Below are 27,218 nucleotides of genomic sequence, written 5' to 3' on the forward strand. Positions count from 1 at the left end.
ATGCTCTTTGCCTTTACATCCATGCACTACCTTTGTGCCTGGATGTAAATACTCTGCAGTTTTTTCTTCGTACCTTTTAGGTACCTTCTTGTAGTTTTGACTTTTAGCCACCAGGTGGCAGATTTGCTTAAGATTTCCAGTTTCCATGTCTGTAATTACTTGGACTTTAAATGGCATCTAACCAAACTCATTTGATCAAGCGTGTTGCATGTTACATGCTGCTATGTAACAGAATAAATACTGTGTATGCATTCTGGTCTACACTTTCCTATTGTTGGAGGAGCTGCTTACGTCTTTTGAATAACGTGGCTATTAATTTATGGTGATAGTGCAGATCAACATGCTGAAACCTTATAGCATCACCATACTTCAGTTTCTGAAGTAAAGTTAATATTTTTGTCACAAGTGCATAATGCAGTGTTAATGATATTTATGTAAATACCCAAATAAATCTTTTATCTTGAAAAGTAAGCTTTAGTAGTGTCATCAGTTACTGAAGACAATAGTAATTTGCAGCACAATTGTACTACCATTCATTTTTGAGAACACTTGTCAGTGGTTTCAGATTGATTTCATATGACAATTTATGATAGTGCTACATAACGAGGAAAAATATGTTTCACTTAGTACATGTTCTAGTGAATAGGGTTTTCTACACTCTACTAATAAACTCAATGGCCACATCCAAACAAGCACAGACATGCAGTATGTGGCACTGCAGAAGTGCAGGTGTTCCCCACGGTGGTACCTTCCAGTGCAGGGGTGGGGATTTTGACTCTGGCATGTCCCAGGGTCAAAAAAACCTATGGCAAAAAAAAGTGGGACAGTACACATGGCGGCAGCATATGCCACACAAAACCAGAGCCCAGACAGCTGGAGCCACACTCCAGCTGCTGGCCACACTGCTGCTGCAACTCCCCAAGGACCCCAGGACCCTGGGTAAGGCTGCTGGGGCCAGAACAGTTTCTGGCCCCAGCCTCTCCTACTCCATCTGGGGTAACCTACCACATGCCAGAACATGTATGGCATAGGCATTCCCTGGAGACAAGTGTCAGAGGGGAAACAGATGTCCGCACTTGTCTGGATGCGGCCAATATGTTTAACTTTATGCATGTTTGTTCCTTTGGTTATTTGACTGAGGAGCAAAGCATTAACATATTTTTTCAAGATTCAAGGAAATTTAGCCTCAGGTGCTTCAATGTTTCTTATTTACTAAGTTGATGTTTTCATGTATATTTAAAGTTGAAGAACTGACTGTTTTGATACTTTTAAAAATTAATTATTCAACTTAAGTTTTTATTGACAAAAAAAGATAAAATATCTACCCATCTACCTATAGTGATACAAGGGCTATAATTTCCCTTTGATATGCTTGTGAAATACATTTACCTGTTAATGGGCATATCAGAGTGGAGAATGGTGCCATAATCCTACTTAGTACAGTAAACAAATCAGATGCATACTAAAAGCAAGTTTCAGTGTGAACAGTTGGAATTCTTGTCCACCCATCCTTGATGTATCTTCTGTGGACCAACATCTTTTGAGCATCTTTTACAACTGTTACTCTGTCAATTACCTTTTATTAAACAAAACTTGAAAAGTTATTTCTGCATTTTCTTAGTAGGAGGACAGTGGAACTGAGACTTGATATTTCGCTCTACTCTGTTTTTCTTTAATGAAAGCAAAACTAGATTGCAATGGATGTGTTCAGAATCTTGAGAGACCATCTGGCATTCTGGCAGATTAATTTCATTCAGAAGAGGTAACATCTGGATGATGTCTATGGATAAAATAATGTAAATGGTTTGACTCCTCATCTTTAAGGGGAGAGGAAAAGACTGAGAGATGTAAGGCAATACAGTGAAATGGAGATCAAAAGAAAGTGGCTTGTTGAAGGCAGATGGGTTTTTACCCTTCCTGCTTGGTCTTATATCTTACTTTAACACTGTGATTTTCAAAGGAATACAAAGGAATCAGTGGCAAACTCCTCTTAACCCCTATGAAAATCCCTGCTGAAATATCCCATTGCATTTCATTATGTGTGGCTTGTTCTAAAATAAAGTTTTCTTCTCTCCCACATTAAACCAAGGTTTCCTTCTGGGGTTTTTTTGTAATATATTGAACTAAAAATGTCAAATCTGGAAACAAGCTATGGAAAATGATGTACCTAATGTGATATAGATTTCTAGAGAGAGCAGGGGATGCCGATGTTGTGCCTACCAACAGTCACATTTTTGCAAAGCCAGCATATGTGTTTACAGCTCTGTAGGGTCTTGGAATTGCTGCCCACAGGGGGGTTGCGGCTGTTTTGTTTTGTCTTTTTTTAAAGTAATTCTGGCATCATTCCATAAGGACCAGCTTTGTTAGGGCTCATGCCATAAGGAGCTAGCTCCCCCCTTTTTGCCTCATTTGTTCCTTCTTGTTTTCTTGGTTATCCAAATATAGAGTAGAGCTGAAATAGGTAGAGGTGACAGGAAAGCAGTCAGTGGATTCAGTTCCTTGATCCTTTCAAAACTACTGCTTCTTCTGACAGAAATGTCTGAAAGGCTTTCCACTTGGAAATTGTTATCTTCTTTTTTTAAAATAATTGGGATAAGAACATGATGCTATTAATGAGGCAGTGTACAGAAGAATTTGAAGATGGCAGCCACAGATCTACTGATTAAACAAAATAGAAGTATTTTAATATAATTTCATATAACCTATTGCCGTGGTAGGCAACCCCCAGCATGGGTGCCTGAGTGTGGCACACAGAAGCATTTTGCTTGCCTGAGGGTAGACAGTGGGGAAGGGGCCAGGGCTGTGTTGCCACAACAAGGATCGGACCCCTCTCAAATTCCCCACCATCTACCCTTGGCACACCGTCTTCTAAGTCAAGGGGGTTTCCCTACTCTGCCCAAAAATGTTGCCGACCCCGACCTATCTATTATGACTTCTGTTAAAAGCATGTAAGAAGGTTTTCCTGTTTCCGTGGTGAATTTTCATTGTAATATTTATTATGCAGAGTGTTTCAGAAACTAAAGGCAAAATAGTTGCCCCCTTTGCATGTCTGACAAAGTTGGAAATTACGCAGCAGCAGCAAACACTGATCACAACATTGTTAAACGCACCCATGGTTTTGAACCTTTGTGTGGTGCTAATGAGTGTGTAAACAACCTGACCATGCCATAGTCAATGCGCATCAAAGAGCAGCCTTCTATCATTGCTTTTTGTGGGCCAGAGGCATCTAGCAAATTTCACTGCAGGATTGTGGCACAATACATTGAGAACTCAGGCCTAGCTGAAGGTCAGCGAGTAGATGGAGAAGTTCAAAAACACCACACGTCAGCAGTAGATGAACCCCAGGCTGGTTTTGCCAGTGATGCAGAAGCGCAACCCACAGTGCAGGAGGGGCTGTCACAGCAACCAAAAAGGTTCTTTGAGGATGGTATCAAGAAACTTGTGAGTCATTGGAATACCTATATTGGTAAGCAGTGCAACTATGGAGAAAAGTGATGTGATCCTATAAATGATCATTTCATGCAAAGTGGTTTAATTTCAGACTTGTCATTAGCATCTGTAATGCATGCGCGTGTGAGAGATTTTAGGTCCTCCTTCCAGGCACCATGTTTGGTCCTTGTGGTAAATATAATCTGCTTCCAAGGTCTCAATTCCAACTGGATGAAGGAACATAAATTTCCTTTTATCTCTTTTGTTTAACAAGTAAAGTTCACAAATCATTGCATTGGTCCTCTTTTAAGATCAGATAGATAAATTATCAGCAGTTGCAATTTACTTCTCCTATTATCAGCCTCTGTGCACTGTAACTTGTGCAAGGTGCTGTACAAAATTTTAATTCTGAAGTTTTCTCAAACTAAGTTCCCATACCTAAGTGTAGACCTAGTTTTGCAGACTTAGAAGTGAGTCTGTTGTTAAGGAATGCCCCTACCCATTAGGGGGTATCTAGCCATGGGGGTTTTTTCAAACATGTTTATTTGACCATTTTTCTTATCAAAAAACAGTTTTCTTATGTAAACATTAACCTGCTGACCCAAGTCTTCTCAAAAATCTGAAAGCAGAGGAAGGCACTCAACTTAAGACCACATAATAGAGTATTCACTGGATCTGGGATGCTGTCTCTTCCCTCTGTAATTTTCCTCTGTTCAATAGCATGCCTAAGCACTAAATTCATCCTTAAGACAAAGAATAAGTAGTAGACCAGGGAGAACATACAAGGAAAGTGAATCCCTTTATTACAGATGTCTTTGTAAACCACACAGCGTAACTTGGATGGTAGAATTGTTATTAAGTGAGAGTTGTCCAGAATCTGCTTATTTTTCTGACTTAGTTTATGATTTGCAGACAGTGGTAGCTCCCTGGCTGGACATAGCAGACAAAATTGCTTTGTATGAGTGATATGTTTCTCATGTAGCATTTCATTAAATAGATACCTAGTATTATTTTATATTTCTGTACTTTTTCATGCCATGACTTGCAGCAAACATTTTCATTATTTTTTAATTAAACATCTTCTCTATAAATCTATTCATGGAAAACAACAGGATAAGTTATCTTGCTCTCCTGCTCATAAAAGAAAAATCAGTAATAGGTTTGAAAAAAGAATTGAAGGAAGGGAGAGAAGAATAGAATTAGTACAGAAGTTGAATTGTAAACTAGGAAGGAAGAAGTGGGGAATCATGGACTGGCATGAGAGTGGGAGCAAGAAACCTAGCAAGGACCAAGCACCATTCTTGTTCTTCATCATCACTAGGTTTACTGGGGAATAGAAACAAAAGCCCAGAAGTAAACAGCTAGAGGACCTGGATAAAAATGTAGTAGTAAGAGGAGGCAATAACAGAAGCCTTAGGAATGTTCCCAGGGAGAAGACAATACAATCAGATACCTGAAGCATTTATATATTAATACAAGAAGCATGAGGAATAAACAGGAAGAACTGGAGCTCCTACTACAATCACAAAATTATGATGCAATTAGGATACAGAGGCAAGGTGAGATGTTCACATGACCAGAGAACAGCCACAGATGGTGCAACAGGTTAGGTGACTGAAGACCATTGTGATACCCCCTAACAGCCGTGTCATCCCTGCCAGGCTCTCTCCCTCCTCTCTCTATCAAGATTCCAGCTTCCTTTCTCGCCTGCCACTTCTTGATGACCACATGAGTGGCTGAGGGAAACCTCCCCCAGGTAATCATTGCAGCGTGTGTGCTACGCAGTGTCTGTGAGGCCTGGGGCAGAGAAGGCCCACCAGGCAGATGTGGCCTGGTGGTAAGAGCAGAACTGGGAGTGGCAGCTCCAGCAGCAGCTTCCCCCACCAAGGCCCCAGGTGAGGCACACGCCCACCAGTGGGGGCCAGGGCACTGAGTGCAGGAAGACCTGGCAGACCACCCCCTGGAGTACCCTCCTATCCCAGCTTGCCTGTCCCACCACCCACAAACCCCCTACCCTAACTCCTGCCCACACCCAGAAGCAGTCCAGTACATGCACATGTTTGCAATAAAAACCTTTATTCCCCTCACATCCCCCATCCCTTCCTCCCTCCCCCCAACACACAAAGCCCCTCCCCATCCAGCAGCAATAAAATCCCTTCTCACAAACTGAAAACTATGTACAAGAGTCTGAGTCTCTGTCCAAGTCCCAGAGTGGGGAGCTATGAGGTGGGGTGCAGAGCCCGGTGGCAGGAAGCCAGCACCCTGACCACAGACAGTTCCCCTACAAGTCTGAGAGCTACAGTGAATGTTAGGGGCTCCTGCAGGTGGGAGGTGCCAAAGGACCTCCTCCTAGGATCAGGCAGGGGCCTGCTGTAAGGTGTCAGGCAGGACCCAGGGCTCCTGTGGGGCCAGGAATCTGACTTGGCGGGGGGGGGGCGCCTGGACATGGCCTCCACTGGCTGGTTCTGGGTGGCCAGTTGTTGCTGGAGCAGCTCCACATGGCACTGCTCCAGGGCCTCCAGCCAGGCCCAGTGCTCCCACTGTGCTTGGTCCTGTGCCTCTTCCTGGGCAGTGTCTTGGGTGACATCTTCCTCCTGACAGGCCAGCTCCTACACCTCCTGTGCCTACTCCTGCACTACCCAGTTCTCCACCACTGTCACCAGCCTGGAGACAGAGCAGGAGAGTCCAGTCTCTGGTACACTGCTGGTATAGCTGGTGCATCTCGGCGGCTCCAGAGGAGGGTGGCAATGACCTTATGCAGCACTCCCACAGGGCCCTGCAGCCTCTTTCCCACATCCAGATGTTGGCCCTGCAGACAAAAGACAGAAGCCATTTGTCCAAATTTGAAACGTTGCAGAGATAAGATGCTCTGCACCAGGAGCTCTGCACTGCCCAGCCTCAGATAGGAGGTCAGCTGTACGTGGGACCCCAGGCACTTGGGATGGGCATAGGCACATGGGCAGAGCTGGGGCTCAACAAGGACAACGTGCTAGACATGCTCCCCATGCTGGCTCTCTAGGGCCCTGCGCTACTGTCCCTGTGATGCCAGCCCTGGAGGGCTGCCAGCAGCACCCAGGACAGGGGCACGGGCAGGGATTACATGCCACATGGCAGAGGCATTTTATCCCAGTGCCTGCCTGCAAAGAGACATATCTAGCAGTGAGGAGCAGCAGGGAGCATGTGCTAGCCTTGCTGCCATAAAAAGCAGGGCCAGGGTAGGGAGCTGGACAGAGCCTTGGGCAGCTCATCTGAGGATCAGGGAGGGGCGTAGCTCCCTGCCACTGCACTTACTCCCAGAGGGGGCAAAGGGGCACAGTTTTGTGGGGTGGAGGCAGGGGTGGACTTGCCACTGCAGACTTGGGCTCTCCTTCCTTCTGCCCTCCTTGGGCTCCACTCTGGCTGCGCCGCCCATGGGGGAGAGGGAGAGAGAGCTGGGCTCCAGACTGCTGCCTCCCATGGCCAGCATCCAGGTCTTGGATGCTGCTGCGGCATGGCAGGGGGCTGCAGACCCAGGTCCCTGGCCCCATGGCCCTTGCAGCTGTGAGCCTCCTTTGGCAGGGCTGGGGTGGTGGGGGAGCTGTAGGTGTGAAGCGAAGGGCGCCAGCAGGGGTGGAGGCCTGTGGGTTGGGAGTGAGGGGGAATGGTATGGACAAAGTTGCTCAGCACCACAAAGTAGGGGTGGGGTGGGGTGGGGTGGGGTGGGGTGGGGAACAGCTGCATCTGCACCTGCGTCCTGGTGAGCAAAGGGGGCAAGAGGAGCTCTTATTTTCCATAATAAAAAACCCAATATCAAATTCCAAAATTTGTAAGTATTTAAATTAATTTATTATAATGATTGAGGCACCAGTTCAGATATATAGTGGTGTTTCATTTTAATCACAGGAAACCATGGATTTGGGGGATTTTATTTAGAGAATTTTTGGGGGTTATAATCAGAAAATTTGCAATTTTTAAACAGAGAAAACCAGGATCCCTGCAGTGATCAGTAAAATCCAAATCCTATTTGGTAAGCAAGAGCTCATAAAAACACATGTCCTGAGCTCCATTCTTAGATATCTTAATCATGGCTTAGTTGATTACATCCACTTGACTACTAGGTGCACAAGCCTTGGGTAAAAGTGTATTCTGTGCCTCATTTTTATGTTGAAAATGAAACTAGCAGACATTAGCCCATTGATTCTGAAGCATGATATCCCAAATGTCTTCGGGCACCAAAAATGGTACAGTGTATGAAAGAGAAGAATAATATATTCATTGAAAATATTTCCTAGCCCATATACCAAAGAAAGAATTAACATCATAGCTCTTTCTCATATAAATATAGGCCACTGGAAGATATACTACAGTGGGAAAAGACCTTGTCATCATCAGCCTGCTGACTTTTATTTACCCACAGTTTTCATACTAGATATGTCTTATAAAGCAAAATGAATTCTGCTTACCGTTACAGCTTAGTAAGTTCTGTGGCTAATAAGACGCAGACAACAGGACTGAATCGGTGTAACTGTAAGCAGAATTTGTCTTGTTCTCTTCTGAGAAGATAGAATGAGGAAATTGACTGTAATCATGTTTTATACTAACCAGTAGCAACAGCTGTTGAAGTGTTTGTCCTATTTGCATCTATCATGGAGCAGATAGCTATCTTTTGCCTTCTATGGTCAGCATTGTCTGAAACAAGAATTAATAAATATTAAATCAATTTGGATTTAATATATTTATCCATAATGAAAGGATTTACAGGTTTTAAAGAGGATCATTTAGGCCAGTATCAGGAAAAGCAAAGAAAATTAGCTATGTCTGGCAAAAATGGCTCATCTTTTTTTCTGAATTACCTGTTGCCCATTGCACATTTACAGTTCCCTGTGCAGGTTTCAGCACCTGTGAAACAATGTGCCTAATTTTGGGGATACAATTAAAAAATATTGGCCACTGTCCTTAGATTTTTCTGGGTCAACCAAGTTAGCTTTGTAAGTGTCAAGTGGCATGTTGTCTGTATCATGGAGATGAGATCCATCATTCTGACCTGGTCTTTCTTCAGTGGTGGATGTACTTTCAGACAAATGCGTGAAGGTGCTGATGAAGGATTTTCTATTATGGCTGGGCACATTTGGACAACACTCTATACATTAACAATGTGGTAATGGTTGCTATCTGTCATGAAAGCAGCAATCTTAAGTATTTTTTATTTTTGGCATGACTTCATACTTTTAAAGCATAAATCAGGGGTTTACATGATGAGAAGCTTTTGCTTCAGACTTGGCAAATATTTGAGTGTTGAACCACAGATACACTTTGGAACATCTCTGAAGGCTGCTATCACAATTTCCAGTGTGTGGTTCAGCTCTCTGTATATTGAGTGAGGCAGTTATAAACTGAGCCAGGCCGAGGTTTTAAGTGAAAACTTGCAGAGCATTCATATCTAATTTGTGGACAGAATCTGCTGATGCCCATGTTTTTTATTTGCTTTGTAAGCTCTTCTACCACGGAGAACCTAGACTCCCACTGAGGCATGGAAAACTTTATCACTAACTGCAGAAAATCTCAGTTTAGGAGATATACATATGCATGTGTGTATAGTCTCTGTATTTTGATTTTCAAATTACATCATATTATCACATTTTTCCTTCCACTATGCCATCAATTAGATTTTCAGAACCAAGTTCTTTGCTACCAAATTTACAGGAAATTTGCAGAAGTTGTTATTGGTATTTATAGCAGAGCTGTAGGCATTTCATTACATATACCAATAACCTTTACATATGAAGTTAACTATATTATTATAGATTATTAAAATTTTGAAAATTGATTGTATTGAAAGAGCAATATGATTAAATTATGATAATTATACACAGTTTTTCCCCCCACAAGAAGCTACACAGTTTTTTCCAACAATACAAGATTGGAATAGTATTGCTTTCATCTATTTGTATATAAAATTGCAGGCAATGATTAGATATTCACAGTCTACACAATTCCTCCCAGGATATGTTGGAAGTTAATACACTTCAGGTTTACACAGTGTACTTAAGGTTGTATTCTTATTTAGGGAGCTGGAAACTCCACAGCAGTTTAAATTCTTTGAATTGTTACCATAAAGAGGATGAGAGGCAGGATAAGAGGCAATTAATTTAAATAAAAAACAAAGCAGATTTAGAATAAATCTGAGACCTAAATGTCCCAGAAAAAGATGAATAGGCTGCTCCAAGCAAGCTGTGGAATACTGGAGGATTTGAAAGAGAGACTGAAAAGTCATTTGTTGGAGTTGATTTAGAACCTGGGAATCCTAGTTGCATGATGCTTCAGCGTTAACCCTGCATGATGTTTGAGTGTTAACCCTGCATTTTTGTGATTCTATGACTCATACCTTATAGTCCTTATTGTTTCCATAGGAGGATAGGGCAGTTGCCTGCCTTCATTCATACTTGAGCTATTACTTGCCCCTTACCCTCACTAGCAGCAACTCTGGCATAAGACAGGGAAAGAAGAGATGATGTTTACCCTAGGTTTACAGGAAATGACATCTTGGAGAGATGAGAGCTTTGTTGAGTCTAATCCCCCTTGGCACACTCATGACAAAAATTCCATGGGAAGGGAGTATCCCCCCAAGAGGAACAGCAGGGAAAATGTGGGTCCCTTACTTAATGGGGGAGGCAATCTAGTGACAGATGATGCTGCAGTACTCAGTGCCCTTTTCACCTGAGTGTTCACAGGCAAAGTCAGCTCCCAGACTGCCATACTTCGCATCACAGTTTAGGGAGAAGATCAGCAGCCAACGGTGACAAGAGAACAGGTTAGGGACTATTTAGAAAAGCTGGATGTATACAGGTCCATGGGGCTGGATGTGATTCACCCAAGGGTGCTGAGAAAGTTAGCCAAAGTAATTGCAGAGCTGCTGGCCATTACCTTTGAAAACTTATGGTGGCCGGGAGAGGTCCCAGATGATTGGAAAAGGGCAAATATAGTGCCTATCTTTAAAAAAGTGCAGAAAGAGGATCTGGGGAACTACAGACTGGTCAGCTTCAGCTCAGTCCCTGGAAAAATCATGGAGCAGATCCTCAAGGAATTAATTTCTAAACACCTGGAGGAGAACAAGGTGATAAGGGACAGTCAGCATGGATTGACCAAGATCAAATCATGCCTGACCAACCTGATTGGCTTCTGTAATGAGATGACTGGCTGTGTGGATGAAGAGAGAGCAGTGGACATGTTCAACCTTGACTTTAGCAAGGCTTTTGATATCATCTACAATATTCTTGCAAGCAAGCTAAGGTGGTATGAGTTGGATGAATAGACTGTACAGTGGATAGAAAACTGGACTGTCAGGCTCAGAGGGTAGTAATCAATGGTCCGATGTCTGGTTGGCAGCTAGTCTCAAGTGGAGTGCCCCAGAGGTTGGTCCTGGGGTTTGGTTTTGCTCAATATCTTCATCATTGACCTTGAAGATGGGATGGAGTGCACCCTCGGCAAGACTGCGATGACAAGCTGGGGGGAGTAATGGATACACTGGAGGGAAGGGATAGGATTCAGAGAGATCTAGACAAATTGGAGGACTGGACCAAAAGAAATCTAATGAGATTCACTAGGGACAAGTGCAGGGTCCTAGACTTAGGATGGAACAGTCCCATGTATCAATACAGGGACCAACTGGTTAAGCAGCAGCTCTGCAGAAAAAGACCTGGGGATTCCAGTGGACAGTAAACTGAATATAAGCCAACAGCATGCCCTTGTTGTGAAGAAGGCTAACAGCATACTGGTCTGAATTAGTAGGAGTGTTGCCAGCAGATTGAGGCCATATCTGGAGTACAGTGTCCAGTTTTGGGCACCTCACTACAGAAAAGATGTGGACAAATTGGAGAGAGTCCAGCAGAGGGCAACAAAAATTGTTAGGGCAGGGGTTCTTAAACTGTGGGTCACGACCCCACTGGGAGGAGTCATAAGTAACTTAAAAGTTTACATCTGTAAACTTCTCTTCCCTCCCAAATGCACAAACGCTCTGCCTGCTTCCCTCCCCCAGCAGCGATGCACGTGTTCTTGGACTCACCCATATTGGAAATGTCTCTTTTGTTTTCTAATCTTAGTGTGAATGGGTTAGTGAAGCTCAGTATTTATCTGTCAACAGTTTGATTCAGTGCAGATATTCCCTTTGCAACATCCTAGTTGTGTGAATCAGGGTTTTCAACAGTTGCCACTATAACAAACAAATACCAATCAAAAATAAATGTGGAGCATGAAATGAGGGTGGCAGTCTCAAAAATAAAGCCTAGGTTTTAAAAACTAATTAGCACCAAGCAAGCTCATCATCTCATTTAAAGTTATTGACAGTGGGGGTTGTTTCAGTGAACCATTTTTGAGTTTGATAAACTTTATAAAGTGTTTTTGACAAATATATTTTATTTAATATACAAAGGTAAATGTGCTTTATTTATCTCCTACCGAATCCTCATGAAATCAATAGCTTTAATTATGGGGGTGTCATAAATTTATATATTATTGTATGGGGTTGCAGTATCACAAAGTTTGAGAACCCCTGGGTTAAGGGACTCATGACTTCTGAGGAGAGGTTGAGGGAACTGGTCTTATTTAGTCTGGAGAAGAGAAGACTGAGAGTGTATTTAATAACAGACTTCAACTATCTTATACAGCAACATACTAGTGGTCCATGTAATCTGTGACAATTTACATCACGTGTAGTAAGCACACACAGCCAATAGTGCATGTGGCACCTGAATTTGCCAAAATACATTTTGAATTAAAATTACTTCTTGTTCCTAGGTGGCAAACAAGTGTAGAATTCATAGCCAGTGTTACTGTATTCCACATGTACCTAATCCTTGTTTATATTCAATTAACTAGTTGTCTCAGCAGTATCTGTAGGCATTCCTACATTGACCAAAGACATTTTTTTAATAGTAACTTTGTTGGTGAATATAGGCTTTATCCATTGCCCTCTGCTATTATGGGAGGGTCCTATACTTATATTTTTATACCTGTACCATTTTCTGTTTCCTTTTATTCTTCTACTTCCAAATTCTCCTATGTAGAGGTGTTCACTAGGGCTGTGTGAAGCTTCAGGTGCTGATTTGATTCGGAGGAGATTTGGCACGATTCAGCATCCTAATCTCTGAATCCAAATCAAATCAGGAGACAAATAAAAAGGTCCAAATCGATTTGAAGCTCTCTGAATCTATTCAGAAAAGATTCAGAGAGATTCAAAGATTTGGGCAGTCCCTACCCACTGCTGCAGGGAGCTGGACCTGGACTCCATGCCAGTAAGTAGGGGGCTGGAGGAGGGGGGAGTGGACCATGGGGGGACCCTCACCAGGTCTCATCCCCTGCCTGCTTCCCCAGCCCCCTACATGCCCACCAACCCCCACCCCACCCATAGCTGCCCCGCCCAGCCCCAGCTCCTGACTCTTTAAAAAAAAAAAGCCCCCACACCAGCTGCTGCCAGATGGGGAGGGTGATCCCCTGCTGCCTCCCAGTGTTCCACACTGTGTGGGAGGCTCTGCCACAGCCCCCATCCCCCTCTGGCTCTCCCAGCCCCCTCCCCCCAGCCATGGCTGCCCCGCCTGGCCCAGCTCCCAGCTCTTTAAAAAAAAAAAAGCCCATACTCACTGGCTGCTGCAGCTGCCTCAGTGTTTCTGGGGGCTCATGGCAAAGCTCCCCACACAGCAAGAGGCAATGGGGGCATTGGGGATCGCCCTCCCACCTGGCAGGATCTGGTGAGTGTGGGGCTTTTTTTTTTTTTTTAAAGAGCCAGGAGCTGGGGCCAGGCAGGGCAGCCATTGATGGGGCTGGGAGAACAGGGGAGGCATGGAGCCTATCCAATTTGGAGATGTGGCTGATTCGGCAACAGCAGAATTGATTCAGGACAGTGATTCAAATTACCAAATCTAGTCCCCCGAATCAGCTGAATCTGAATCCAAAGCAAATACTAGCCACTTCGCACAGGCCTAGTGTTCACAATTGGCATTGTTTCAGAGGACTTAAACATGTTTACATATTGTATTGCTTTTGAATTTTAATCAAGACACATAACACTGGATCTTTTTACATGGTCTTTTGCCTCCCTTGCTTACATATTTCTGACTTCAGAACCCATTGGCTAGGTACAGACATTACACATATTGAGCATTAAGTAGACAGAAAATGCTCTAAATCTGTAACTGAACAGATGTTCATGGCTCTTAGAGTGCTTTAAAAATGGTGGCTCGTGCTCTAAGTAACCCTCGATGGATGTGTACTAACCTAAAGTGCTTTCTACTAGAGCACTGTATCGAGCCAGATCCCATCAAGGGTTAACTTGCAGCGTAATCTCCACCATCCCAGGCATTGCATTGGGCTGTATTCTAGCCTCGGGCAGTGCTTGTTTGCTTCAAATGAGCCTGAGCTGACCCCACCCCCTTGGCTTTCACTGACCATAGCTACCAAGTTTGGCAGTTTTTCACATAACAGTCTTAAAATTCTGAATGCTGTGCTGTGTTTATGCATGTAAAGCTTCATGATTGTAATGAGTTATTTCAGCATTTGTTTCCTATAGGGAAAAGTGATGTATGAACAATCTGGAATGAGTTAGGGTGGTAAATTTTAATCATTTCAATGTGGTATGATAGCAATCCATCTGTCAGTCTTTTGTAACATTTAACCTTGAATGAAAACTTTTTAGATATATTTTGAGAAGATGATTGGGTTTGTTATGAAAATACTTTAAAGACTAACACATGGGTAACACTGTGATTTAGCTCAAAGATTCTTTTCAGAATAAGTTATAGGATATGTTTTCAAATTAGTTCATGATGGATATGTGCTATTTTTAAACTTTGTTTATACATATAGTTTAATAGAAAGCACACATTTTATTAACAATAACTGTGATATATTTGTATATATAGTGACTTACGTTCAATTCTCAGTTTTGCATGTGCAGAGACTGGAGGAAATTTCTTCCAGTAGAAAAATAGCTTGGGAACCAAAGTATACAGGTGTTTGTTTAACCCCACGGCTGGAGAGCTTCACAGGTGAGCTCTTCAGCTAGGCGGCACTAGAAGGCTGCTCCTTGGGCTATCCTTGTCCTTAGAGGAGCCCATTACTTGACAGCTTGCCCTCTCCCCAACCTGGGAAGGGGCAGGTTGCCTTGTGGCAGTTGGCAGCTGCTCCAGCCCAACCCAAAGCAGTGCAGGGTGAGCTGGGGGCATTTCACCATGGTAGCAAGGCTTCCAAGCCTTCACAGTCTGGCACAGTAGCTGACTTAGCCTGGCCCTGCTGTAGATGGGCAGTGTGGGCAGCAAGGGAAAGCCAGAGGGAGCTTGGATGGGGAAAGTCTTAGCACATCTGGGTCCCAGCCTTTCAGATTTCTTGCCCCCTGCCACTCAGATGAGCAGTGGGGCAATGATGTAAAAGCTGGCAGCCAGTTGTGGGGCAAAACATCTCCTGGCTCCTGTCAACTCTCTCTTGCCTCCTCCACACCCCCAGCCACTCAGCTGAACATCAGGGTGGCAATTTAAAAGCTGGCAGCCTGGGGTGGGGCTCTGGGAAAGTCTCCCCAACCTAGTTCCTGACTCCCATTTGCTACCCACCACCAGTTGAGTGGAGAGGGATTTAAAAGCCCTGCTCCCAGGTGCCAGCTTTAAAATCACCACCCTGCTGCTCAGCTGGGCATCAAGGGGGAGACTATGGGAACTGAGTTAGGGAGAATTTCCCTGAGCCCTGCTCCAGGCCACTGACTCTTGAATTGCCATCTCACTGGTCAGTTGGACAGCCTGGCAGTGAAAGGAAGCCAGCACAAGCTGGCAAAATCCCCTGCCTCTTCTTTAAACTGGGGACTGCCCAGTTTGAAGGAAAGGCATGGAGCCAGGGCTGCTTCCCCGCACACCTCCTGGTCTATGGGAAGAGGGGAACAGCTCCCCCCCCCCATGCACTTTCAAGACTGAGGTGAACCCAGTTTTGGGAAAGTAGGAAACCTTTTCCCTAGCTCCATTCCTTGTGGTCCCCAGGAAGAGATAAGAGCGGGGAAAATCTACAGACATTCACTTCCTTGTGAGAAACTCTCATGAGAGTGATTTAACCCTGGTTGTTCCAGGGTTATTTTTCTCCCAGAGTGGGCATTTTTGCTCCAGGAGAAAAGGCCAGGTTTCTTTTGGGAGACCATTGATACTCCCAGAAGAAACTGAACATCTGAACTGAGCCCTAGTTAGTTAGGTTTGTCCTGGTGTAATAGAGAATAGTGCTTCATTCAAGATGTATCTGTGGGCCCCTCTAGACATTCAGGTAAAGGTGTGATAGGATCTAATGCATGATCCACACAATTGTACCTCTTTCCATGCCACACAAACATGGTAGGAGACATGATTGTGGGATCCAGTATTAGATCCTATAAAGCCTTATTTCTAGTGCAAGGGGAGGCCAGGATCACAATTCTGGGCTCCCCCTACATTGGTTCCAGATGTGTAAATGAGATGGTGCTGTGGCTGGGAATCCCCTCAGCTGTGGGACTCCCAGCTGCTTCAGCACATGGTGGTTTGCCACGTCTGGGAACCCATCAGCTGACAGAGGTCCTAGCCTCAGGGACATGCTACACATGCAAATTAAAGCAGGATAGGAACCAGCTATAAAGTCAGTACACATTTTCCACCTCTGTTTTTGTAGCTGGTTGGACCTTTTTATGGTGTGATAGTTAATTTGCTTGTGTAGGTGGTGTAAATTAATTGTGCAACATATGTAAGGTGTAAAGTGGGCCTATATGGCATTATTATGGGTGTTTCGGGTAACAATACATTAGTTTTGGTTGCCCAACATTTCCTATCCATTTTTCAGCTGTATGGAACTTAGGCAAACTTTTAACCAGTTGGGCTGAAACATTTCATTTTTTATCTTTTCCTGGATTCAATTTTCAATAAAAATGATTCAGCCAGTCCTAAAAATGAAATTGGGGGAAAGTATATTCTTTTGTATGCAATAAAAATTACTACAGAGGTTTAATTGAGGACCTTTAGCACTGCCGTGTTTAGAGCACATGTTTAAGTTTGGCCTGGTGAAAGGGGGGATTGTCTTTGTGTTAAGAATGTGCCTTTTGCTGTTCAAGTGAAAAAGGTCAGGATTTCACTAAATTAAAAGTCTTTGTTTATTACCCTCAAATGATGCTGATCTGTAAAAGTTGGATAATAATACTACCTGACCTCATGGGGGCATTGTAACAAGTATTGTGTTCATGTTTGTGAAAAATACTGTAATGAGGAGCACTACGAGAGTCCATAAGAAAATTCATAGTTCCATATTTAGAGAAGGATTTAGATAATATGCAGTAAATAAATCATGGGACCGCACATTGAACAATGAGGCTTAAACAAAAAAAAATTGAATGACTGTTTAGTTAATGAGCACTGCCCAACTTGTGCATTAAATGCAGCAAGGGTTTGGGGGGAGGAAAGCATAGTTTACATAATTAAGATCATATAGTTAAAAATGTTATCATCAAGCATATGCACAAGGAGGGTAAATCAAGGCTGCACAGGCAAATCCAATGATTCCAAGCTTTTGGCTGCTTGATTTTACCTTTAATGCTCTTTTAGCCTAATTATGTGGCACAATAACAGCCCGTACTGAGCTGTTACTAGGGTAGGGCCTTCAGAATCAGAAGTTTTATTAGGAAATGTTGGGGATGTCTATATGTGGCCATACAGCACCATTGTTACTGCACCATCATTTACAGCTGTGTCATATATTCCAAAAGGAAGTGCTAAATGATGGCGCAGTAACAGTGGTGCTGTACGGCCATATGTAGACATGCCCAGCATTTGCTAACAAAATTATCAGTTCTGAAGGCCCTTTTTATTTTGCATTAGAAAGAAACAACATAGAGCCAGTTTATTCTAGCATGATGCACAGTGAGGCTCCAAGGCACTACAATAATATAAAAGACACCAACAAAAATAACAGAGGGCAAGCAAGGCTAGCTAGAAGAGATGCAGAAAAGAAATGCTGACACCTTCTGCTGCATGGCGAACACCAAGAAAAGAGTTTAAAGCACTATGTTACTTTACACATCTGATCCAAATAAACAGTTGTCCTCTTTAGTAGCTACATCTTTGATGAGGTGAAGGCTTGGCAGTTGCCAAGCATGGTATATTTTATGCTTAGCTTTCACTCAGTTGACTTCCCCCAATATAGAAAACAATTAGTAACGATGCAAAATGAGACTATCAGAAGTGGACAATAGCATATTTTGCTCCATTTGCAATATACTTTGCTTAATAATCATGGTCCGGTTGAGCATTCTTTAAACTATTGCTTGTGCAGTATGAAACTATAAATTACTCTTTTGCACTATAATGTTTCTGCTGAATGTTACTATGAAACAATGAGGCGGGGTTTTCAGTAGCTTTTACTATATGATAACCATGTTCCTACCCTTGCCACTGCCTCTTGAGCCTTAAATTTCCCTTCTATTCTGATCCACTCTTTTCTCTCTTTGAGGCAAGGACTGGCTTTTTACTATGTGTATAAACACATAGTACTTAAAACATTGTGCTTAACAGGAAAGTGTTGGGGCCACTAGGCATTTCTGCAGTACAAATGGTACATAACAATAGAATTCATTTCCTCTGTGAACTCTTAATAGTGTTAATCCGTTGATCAAAGAAGCCTTATTTATTTACTGGTACTACTGCATTACAAATCCATCTTCTGGTCATCAGACCCATATATGCCTGAATCATGTTTATGTGTTTCAATAGAAGTATCTTGGAGCAGGAAATCACAGGCTAAAAGTTAGTCATGTCTTTAAGTACTTTTCTGGATTGTTGGAGAAGTGCTACTTACCTGTCATAATGGAGCCATGACCTTATTCCCAAAAGAAGCCTTGGACTTCCCCATTATGGAAGGAACCATGTATTTCTTAGGAACAGGTATCACTCCTTGAAAATAGGGGACTTTCACCAAGATGGAACTGTATTTCTTTATCCAGATAATCTCAATGATGCTGGTAGGAAGACAGCTGTTTCCTTGGCTGGAGCAGGCCATTATTCTTTTTGCAGAGATCTGGAATATTTGTCTGCTATATAGAAGAAGGAAAATAGTATCATGGAGGCAGCTAATTCATGCATGGTATTCAGGAGCCTGAATTGGAAGCATGTACAAAGCAGCCCTTTACTGACAGAGAGCTAGGTTACATGACCTCCATTTTGCTGTCTTCCTAAGCCCATTGCTTTGACCACATCAACCCTATCTATGCATCCTTCTTCTCTGGCTTCTGCTGCTCAAACTTGAGCTGCTTCTCTTCACTTTCTTCAAAGCCTGCCTCAGGTTACCCCCTACCTAGATATCAACTGTTAGTCATATTGAAAAGTATTACTGACCATGGAAACCAGCCTCCACCATCGCCTTGCTAACTTATTTTCTTGTGCTTTCTCTCATGCTTGTGTAAATTTCTGCAAAGCTGTCCCACTATCCTTCTTGGAATCCCTCCTTAAAACTCTTCCTTGTAGGAGGTCAGCAAATTATTTGGCAACAGTGAGGCTCTCAATGTACAGGACACTAGGATATCTGTTCCGTGCCAGCGTGGAAACAAATATATTTTGTAATAGGAAGATACCTTCATGCTAACCCCAGTATTAACGTGTTGGGGTTTTTTTCTTTCTTTTTGCTCTCCTTTATCATTTGTCTGTTGTTTTCAGCTTAGATTGTAAGCTCTTTTGGGGCAAGAAATTACTATACCTTTTGTTCTTTTGCTGTTGTTGTTTATTGTTTAGATTCCTGGTCAAGTGATGGGTATAGATAGTACAAATAATAACACTACCAGTATAAATAATATTACAGTAATGGGAGTAATATTAGGAACTACTTACAATGACAGATATGGAAACGTCTAAGCTGAAACCATTCTTACAAAATTGCAAATGTTAGAAGGGCAATGCATACTTGTGAAAAACAGCTTTTATTTTCAGGACATTTGGATTTTCAGTAATGCTTGTGAATAAATCAAACCTCTTGTAGCAAACAGCTGATTATCTCCGTCTTGAAAAAAAGCACATACTATCTAGGAGATGCAGTCACTGTACTTTGTAGCACTCAAGGGAGTTGATAGTGCTGTTAAGGCAAATTCTGTCAGTGCTTTCAGGGAGTTATATGCTACTGGTCACATCAGGCTCTCTTTGTTTTATTGAGTTGCTTTATGAGTTAATTCTTAATAGCATAGCCAACTCCATATGTTAGCTACAAGGACCAATTCACGGGATCATAATAAATTCTAGTTTGTTGGATGGAGTGCAAAATTAACAGTCACAAATGCAATACTTCGGATTATGAGGGGCACTGTCTCTTTAAATGCCCCCCCCCCACACACACACAGGAGCTTCAGTAGCGCACTGGTGTCAGGTATACCTATCCTAAGCATTGGGGGCTGCCGTTTGATGGCCAGTTGAGGTTTCTTCCAAGGCCGTGTGGTCTCCAGAAGAGGGACGCTGGCTGGTCCTTCTGGCTGGACAGGTAAGGTGCTTATCGGGTTGAAGAGAGCGCCACTGAGGGTCACACTTCACTGCCTTTTATCCCTTTCTGGAAGACTTGTGCAATTCCCCAGCATCCCCTTGGCTGCCCAATCAGGAGATCACTGTCCCACGTGGGTCTTGAGTAATGCATGACAGCTATAGGGGTCGCCGCCTGCTGGTACATGCAGTTTCGGGAATCAGTTTGTGATTTTGATTAATTTAACAGTGGTGTTGTTAAGGGTGGCAGGAGCTGTCCATCAGGGGGACATCTAGTCCCAAGAACTGGTCTCCAGAGTTGATTAACTTAAACTGGATACCTTGTTGCACATACAATGGAGTTTCAGGCAAGGGCATTGATCCTTTCCTGCTGACAGTCTGTGTAGGAGGTGTTAATTGCCACTTGTAAATTGTAAGGCAGCTGGCTCTGCCTGTTAGTTCTAGTAATACAAGAAATGGCTTGACGTTAAAGAAAAATACATTTGTTAAAAGATATAAAATATAAAATACAGAATGCCAGGGTAAAGATGAGACAGATGAAATATAAAAATGCAATATGAGGTAGTGAGAATCAAAGGCCATTGGACGGTAAGTGAGTTACGTTAGATGCAGTAAACTGATTTAGCATAAACTTTAGATAGATATGGGAAGTTTTCTTTGGGAAATAGGTTTTAATTAAAGGGAGAATGTGTTCACCAGGATATATTTACAGTCATATTTTCAATGCACCTTGGCTTTTCTTGGCTTTTACAGGCTTTGCTTTGAAGTGGATATTTGAGTTTTTTTGTTTCCTTTAGTGACACTTAGCTCAACATTTTGTAGGTTTCGCCTACTTCAGCTTTCAGCCATTTCAGTTTTCTGGCTTGCTCCAAGCCTTGCCACACCCATGTAATGAGTGTGCTAGGTCTCTGCCAATACTTGGAAAAAGAAATGCACAAAATGGGGTGGGGAGGAAGGGTGCAGGCAAGAAGGGGCTTCTTGTTGGACATAAACTCAGTGTTCTCCTTCCTGTTTATCCTTCCAGAGGAGGGTATTGCTGTCTCCTTGTTCTCTGAGCTGCCTATCTCCAACTTGCTGGGTCTCAATCAGTGCAGCAATGTCAGTGTTGTGCTTTCTGAGTTCTTGAGCCAGTATTGCAGTGCAGTGCTCTGGGCTTTCATTATTGGCATTGTCCATGTGGTTCATGATGTTCCAGGTCCCAAAGTTGGTTGTGTTTCTTTGCTGATTTTCACCACCATAAAGGTGATCCCACTGGACATATTTATCCAATCAAGGAAAAAAGTAGGCATTCTATGTTTAGGGCACCATTTCTAGCTCTCTCTCCATGTGGGGTGGGCACAGTGGATCCTAAAGGGGATTGTCCAGTCACAGTTTCAGCTGCTGAATTCCAGGTGCTAGATGACCTTCTTGTAACCGTTGCCTTCATGCCAGTTCATGACTGCGAGCTTTGGGCCTCACAATCCTGCTCCCTTCATTGCTAGCTTCACCAAAGGGCTTGAAAAATGTACTAAAGCTGTTTTCCTGGAAAATACTTGTGTGTATCTTCTTTTATTCTGTACCTGTCTTAGCAATTCACTTTCTGTCTGTTGCTCTTGAGAGGTGCCTATAAGGACTAACAATCTACTTTCCCTGTACTTCTGTGCAGGCCATATATGGCGTGCCTAATTCTGTGTTCATTGAGGCATACTTTGGTCAATGCTATTAACTGGGTCTCTGTGATTTCTTTACGTAGTGATGGTTGTTATATTAATCCTTACTCCAGGAAGGTTAACCTATATTAGATGACACGTGTATGCATGTGCGTGTGCGTGTATTGCAAATACATTACTGATTTTAATTTGTACTATTTTTGCAACAGATCAGGTCCAACGGTGAGCTTCTTATTAAAAATGTACAGCTCCGGCATGCTGGAAGATACATATGCACCGCACAGACAATTGTTGACAACTCCTCAGCTTCAGCTGATCTTGTTGTAAGAGGTAAAATGATCATGTTAAAAAAATAAGATATTTTTCTGGCTCATGTAGGTTACTGGTTTTAGGGGAAGGATTTTATTAAAAGGATTTTAATTGTTTTCAAGACAATAGTAAGATTAAAATTAGGAGGTAATTAATATTTAAACACTTTACAATCTGCTTATGTTTCTTCTCCAGTATTGGGGGCCATAATGTTTCTGCATCTAATTTATGGTTTCTAAATATAATGTACTTCTAACTGCACATCATGAATAGAAATAAAGACCCATAGTAAGTGCATTTTTCTGATACAAATAACAATTAAATAGCTTAATTTGGTTTCATGGCTAGTAACAACATTTTACAAAATAGAATGAGGAAACAGTATGGTTCCAGAAATATGCTGCATGAAGTTTTCAAACAGGCATTCCCAAGTCTTCATAACCCTTCACTAATAAGATGTGTATTAAACTATATATAACATTAAACACATTCCTAGTTTTAAAATGAGGAAACAAGGAAATCTGAATTTAAGGCTGCGGCTTCATCATTAACTAATCACTCTGTCCCTAAGTATTGCTGTGGCCTCAGAACAGTGTGCTTGCTTGTATGGTAGGTATCCTACAAGTTCTGTTACAATACATAGGTTCAACATGATGAGTTAATTTGTAGTCTTCTGCTTTTCACATGCAGTTTCTGTGTAGACATTAACAGTATGCTCTGAGCTACTGATCCTCTGTAGAGCTGGCATTTTAAAAGTGACACACCTGGTAAATGGGGCAGCACAGATGAGATGTTTTGCCCCACTTACCACGTATGTTATATAACAAAGAAGTAGTCAAAAGATTAGTTTATGCCTCAATTCTGAATTTCTTTCACTCTTGGGTGTGGTAAACTTTAACCTTGAAATAACATACTTTTGTATTTAATTTCCATTTGTTGGTTATTAACAGCAAATAAAGTGTCTTGCTGCAGTAACAGTAAGGTGACTATAGTGTTAGTGCAACTGTACTAATCTACTGAAATTGCAGAAGACTTCTCTGGATGGAAAAGAATGGTTTCATTCACATGGTTCAATGTTATGATAATTGCAAGCAACACCATTTTTTTTCAATAAGTGAACAGTCTATCTGCCTTCACATGCAGCGTCTGTATTTCCTCCTGTTCCCAGTGTATTATGAGTAGAATTAATACCATTTACATTCTGAAATATTGTAAGACATTACCACTGAAGTTACATTTAGCATGCAGGGTTTACAGGATACTGTGTGTTCAGTTCCACACAGTACTGGGCACTCCTACATTTAACAAAATAGATGGAGGAAACAGTATAATTCCATGAGAGATGGGAGCAGAGAAATGGGAGCATGGATCATGGGGAAGTGGTCAAATATGATAAAAATGGAATTTCAGTTTCACTCCATGCTATGATTTCAGTGTAGTAGTCCAACAAAACATTTCTACATATCCTTTGTCCTATGTACTAGGTGAAACTAGAATCAAGGGAAAATCATAGATGAAGCACTAAAATGTTATGAGTTTTATCAGGATACAGAAGGCAATGCCATATACTCAGTTCCCTGGTTTAATACTGAACCACAGAAATGACAGGTATATCCAATAGAAGATACTGAAGAAGAGGAAATGGCAGAGATGAATCTTTTCTTAGCACTACTAACTAAAATAGTCACAAAAAACCCAAGAGGAAGCTCTGAGAAAAACCTCATCCATTTCAGTCTGTGGGGTGGAGCCATTGTGATCACTCAGTTCAAATAATGTTACCCGGAAGGAGTTGTTTGGCATCTGTCATGCTAATATCAACCTTCACACAATATTGCCAGCTGTGTGCCAAACCAGAATCAGAAACTAAATAATCTAAAGCTATTCAGTTAATGATTTTTTCAGATACCTGGCCATTGAAAACTATGGATTAATAATAGCTAATGGATGGAGACTAGCCACATAGGTCTTCAATGTCAATACATAGAATTTTTTAAAATGTTGAATTTGGGCATATTTCAGCCAAGCTTAATATTGCACTTTCCTTTACATCAATCTCAATGGGTTAATACTTTGTACTAGGATTTTAAAGGAGAAAACAACAGGGATTCATTCCATAAGTCATAGGCCCCAGCTGAAAGTTCTTCATAAATACGAGAGTGAAACAGCAAATCAAAACAGGGCTGTAAAAATGTTGCCTTTCTGCTTCATAAGTGCCTTTTATTGTGAAAGAGACAGGTTATTACATGAATAAATGTTTCTGGTAAAAATGTTGGTATGTTTCTCACAGAACTTGATTCATGACCATATTTCATGATAAACCAGACTATTCATGGACCTAAACACCTCTGCCCAGTAAAAATGAATCTTTATCATATTAAAGGTAGAGCTGAAGTTTATTCATTGGACTTGAGCCATGTAAAATGTTGAGACAGCCATCACAGATGGGGCTCTGAAGTGCTAGAATGGTAGTATTCCAAGAGCAGTGGTTAACACGGCCTCCGAACACTGCAGTCATAGACAAATGCAATTTAGTTTTCACTGTTTGTTTTCATGGTAGGATAGTGGGGAGTGGGGGTTGGAAATTAGATACTGCTCAAGGATGCGAAAATTTGTATGGTATTGTGTTGGAGATGGCTGATTTTTATCAGTGATACTAAACATTCACTGTTAAGTTTACTGCTGTTGTATACATGATGTGAAAGATTTACAAGGGCATTCATTCAGATGTGGGCATGTTCTGGGCATGGGGGAGGTGGGGCACTTTAATTGGTGTGGCTCTGAGGGCACTTTCATTAATGGGCTTTAGTTAAACTGCCCCTACCACCATTTTGAAGCACAGGGACCCTGATACACAAGACACGGAGGCTGGTGGGAGTGAAGTAATTATCACACTCCATCAGACTCAATTACAGGTTTCCCTCGCATTATGCTATACATGCATTCCTGGAAAACGGTGCATAACACAAATTGGCATAAAGGGAACCCACTTTACAATGTAACAAATAGGGATATGTTTCAAGACCTCAACTGTACTGACCCCCAGACCCATTTCTACCACTTTTACAAGACCATTTTGGTACTCACCAACAGCAGACGGTGCACACAAGCACAGGGTGCTATCTTAACAGGGATGGTAATTACAGAAACATGTCACAGACAATGAACGAGGAGCACAAATTCACACAGGAGACTATGTTTGGTGCATGTCACTCCCACAGTGCACCACACAAAGCAGCTGACTTCAGGCTTCCACCATACCGATCACATAAGAGTGAATTTACCTCACATACAATGAATTTTTGGTATAAAAAGGGTCATCGCATAAGAGTGAATTTGCACATACAGAACCCACATAAAGTGAGGGAAACCTGCAATCGAAACTGCTCCAGTGCACTGTAATTATAGGGTGTTGGAGCAGCCACCCAGCTCATTTACAGACACCCACAGAGAGATTAACGAACGTGCCTCATTTTCTAAGGGGAAAATAGCTTTTGAGCTTTTTAACATTTTTAAGTAGCTATAGCTACTTAAAAATACAGTAGCTATAAATAAGAGAGAAAATGCAGTTTTAAAAAATAATATAACTTACGTAAGCAGTTTTAAATTAGAGAAATCACTATACAATATTTAGTTCTTTATCCATTTTCTATTTAAATGAGTCCATACTTTTTTTTAACCATTCTTGTCTTAAGGCACATCTACATGCGCAGTTAATGCACCTGAATTTTCTGCACAGAAAATTCAGATGTATTAAACTGCGCCCCTGCAACATTGCAACATGCACCTGTCAGAAGCAAATTTTCTCCCAATGGCAGCAGTTCAGTTTAGGACTGGTCCTGCCCTGCTCTGCCCCTCTCCAAGCTTCCCTGGTGTCAGCCTCAGGCTGGCAGGGAGCATGGGGGCTGGTCCTAATATCTACATGGCTGGGAGGCAGCTGCCCGGCAGCCATGACAGCTCCCCCAGCCATATGGAGATTGAGACAGGTTCCAGTCTCCATGTGGCTGAAAGGCACCATCCTGCCAAGGTAGGACAGCTCTCTGGGAACAATTTGCTCCCTGTCAGCATCTATATGTGCATTTTGGTGCATTACTTAATATGCCGATTTCTAGTACCTATATCTACAGGTATTAGAAAATGGCACATTAGACTAATTTACAGCTCAGTAATTGCTGCTCATATGTAGATGGTGATGCTTCACTGTGCATTACATTAATTTAACGTAGATGCACCCTCAGAGAAGCAGTCACTATGTTTAGACTGAAATATTTGTAGCTATTTTAAAGCTCTATATTAGAGAATGCTGTGCTAGCTGTATCATGTGGGACAGGGAAAATTTTTTTTAAAATGCTTTGTTTCATAAAAAATCCTATTTTCTTGGGTACAACATACACCTTTCCCCCCAAAATTTGGGTTCAGGTATTAAGCAGGGAGGCCAATTTTTGCCTGATAGAAACACTCCACTTTGATTCCTTCTCCACCGTGAGGCAGCTGTTGCATTACTATTTAGGTAGCTAAGGAAGTTAATTGACTATAATGGCTCATTGTTCTTCACCACTGTATGTTCCTGCATGGAAATTCTGGCCTTACTAAGTCAATGGGAGTGTTTCCATTGATGTTACTGGGACCAGGATTTCTTCCTACACCTAATAGCAGCTACTACACAGTATGATTCTATAGTATCATTTCATTTCTTTCTGCTAGACGTAGGGCAAGATTTTAATCATCACTTTTTGAAAAGACATTTTAATTTTTTTGAAAAGTTTTAAAAATCATTTTATACTTTCCTGTGTTCAGGGAATCCAAATAGAAAAATGAAAATTAAATGTCTAAAATTTAATGAGACCTAGATACCTAAATGTGATGTAGATGGAATTTAGGCACCTAGGTCCAAAATTGTAACCCTAAAAATCCCTGCTGCCAGACCCCAGAGATGCCTAAATTCTGTATTTGCCCTTAGAACTTAGAAGTTCCTTTGGTACCTAGAGTTGTGCCTCTGCGTATGGCCAGAACCAGCCCAGTCTTTTAGCCACATAGCATTTAGCTGAAGCTTAATCCAGATGGGCATCTAGAAACTAAGCATTTGTCTGTATAACTCCCCAGATGGGATTGGATGTAGTAGGCATGTCCAGAGGATGCCTAGCACACACAGACAGAAACAGGCTTGACACTTATGGTGGTCACTGTTTTTTATAACAAGGGCAGCAGACCTGATAGATTCCTTGCATGTAATTTTTACACAGTTTAGAGTGTTTAGTCAGATTCAGTCCCTGCCTTAGCTCAAGAGATTCAAACACACATCTCCTACCACCCAGAGAGTGTCTAATAGTCTATAGGGAATTCAGAGTAAAGACGT

The 27,218-nt window shown here is 42.0% G+C and overlaps 1 protein-coding gene across 1 annotated transcript in view; it reads left to right on the plus strand.

Moving 5' to 3' along the window:
* Positions 1–27,218, plus strand: part of CNTN1 (contactin 1) — a 473,636-nt gene that overhangs the window by 351,897 nt on the left and 94,521 nt on the right. The window contains exon 17 of the mRNA XM_090042334.1: positions 21,766–21,886. Coding sequence (XP_089898460.1) covers positions 21,766–21,886 — 121 coding nt within the window. The remainder of the gene's footprint in view (positions 1–21,765; positions 21,887–27,218) is intronic.

This window comes from Crocodylus siamensis, chromosome 4, assembly GCF_052110815.1.
Source record: "Crocodylus siamensis isolate JL-2025a chromosome 4, ASM5211081v1, whole genome shotgun sequence".
In the NCBI taxonomy this organism is placed as follows: Eukaryota; Metazoa; Chordata; order Crocodylia; family Crocodylidae; genus Crocodylus; species Crocodylus siamensis.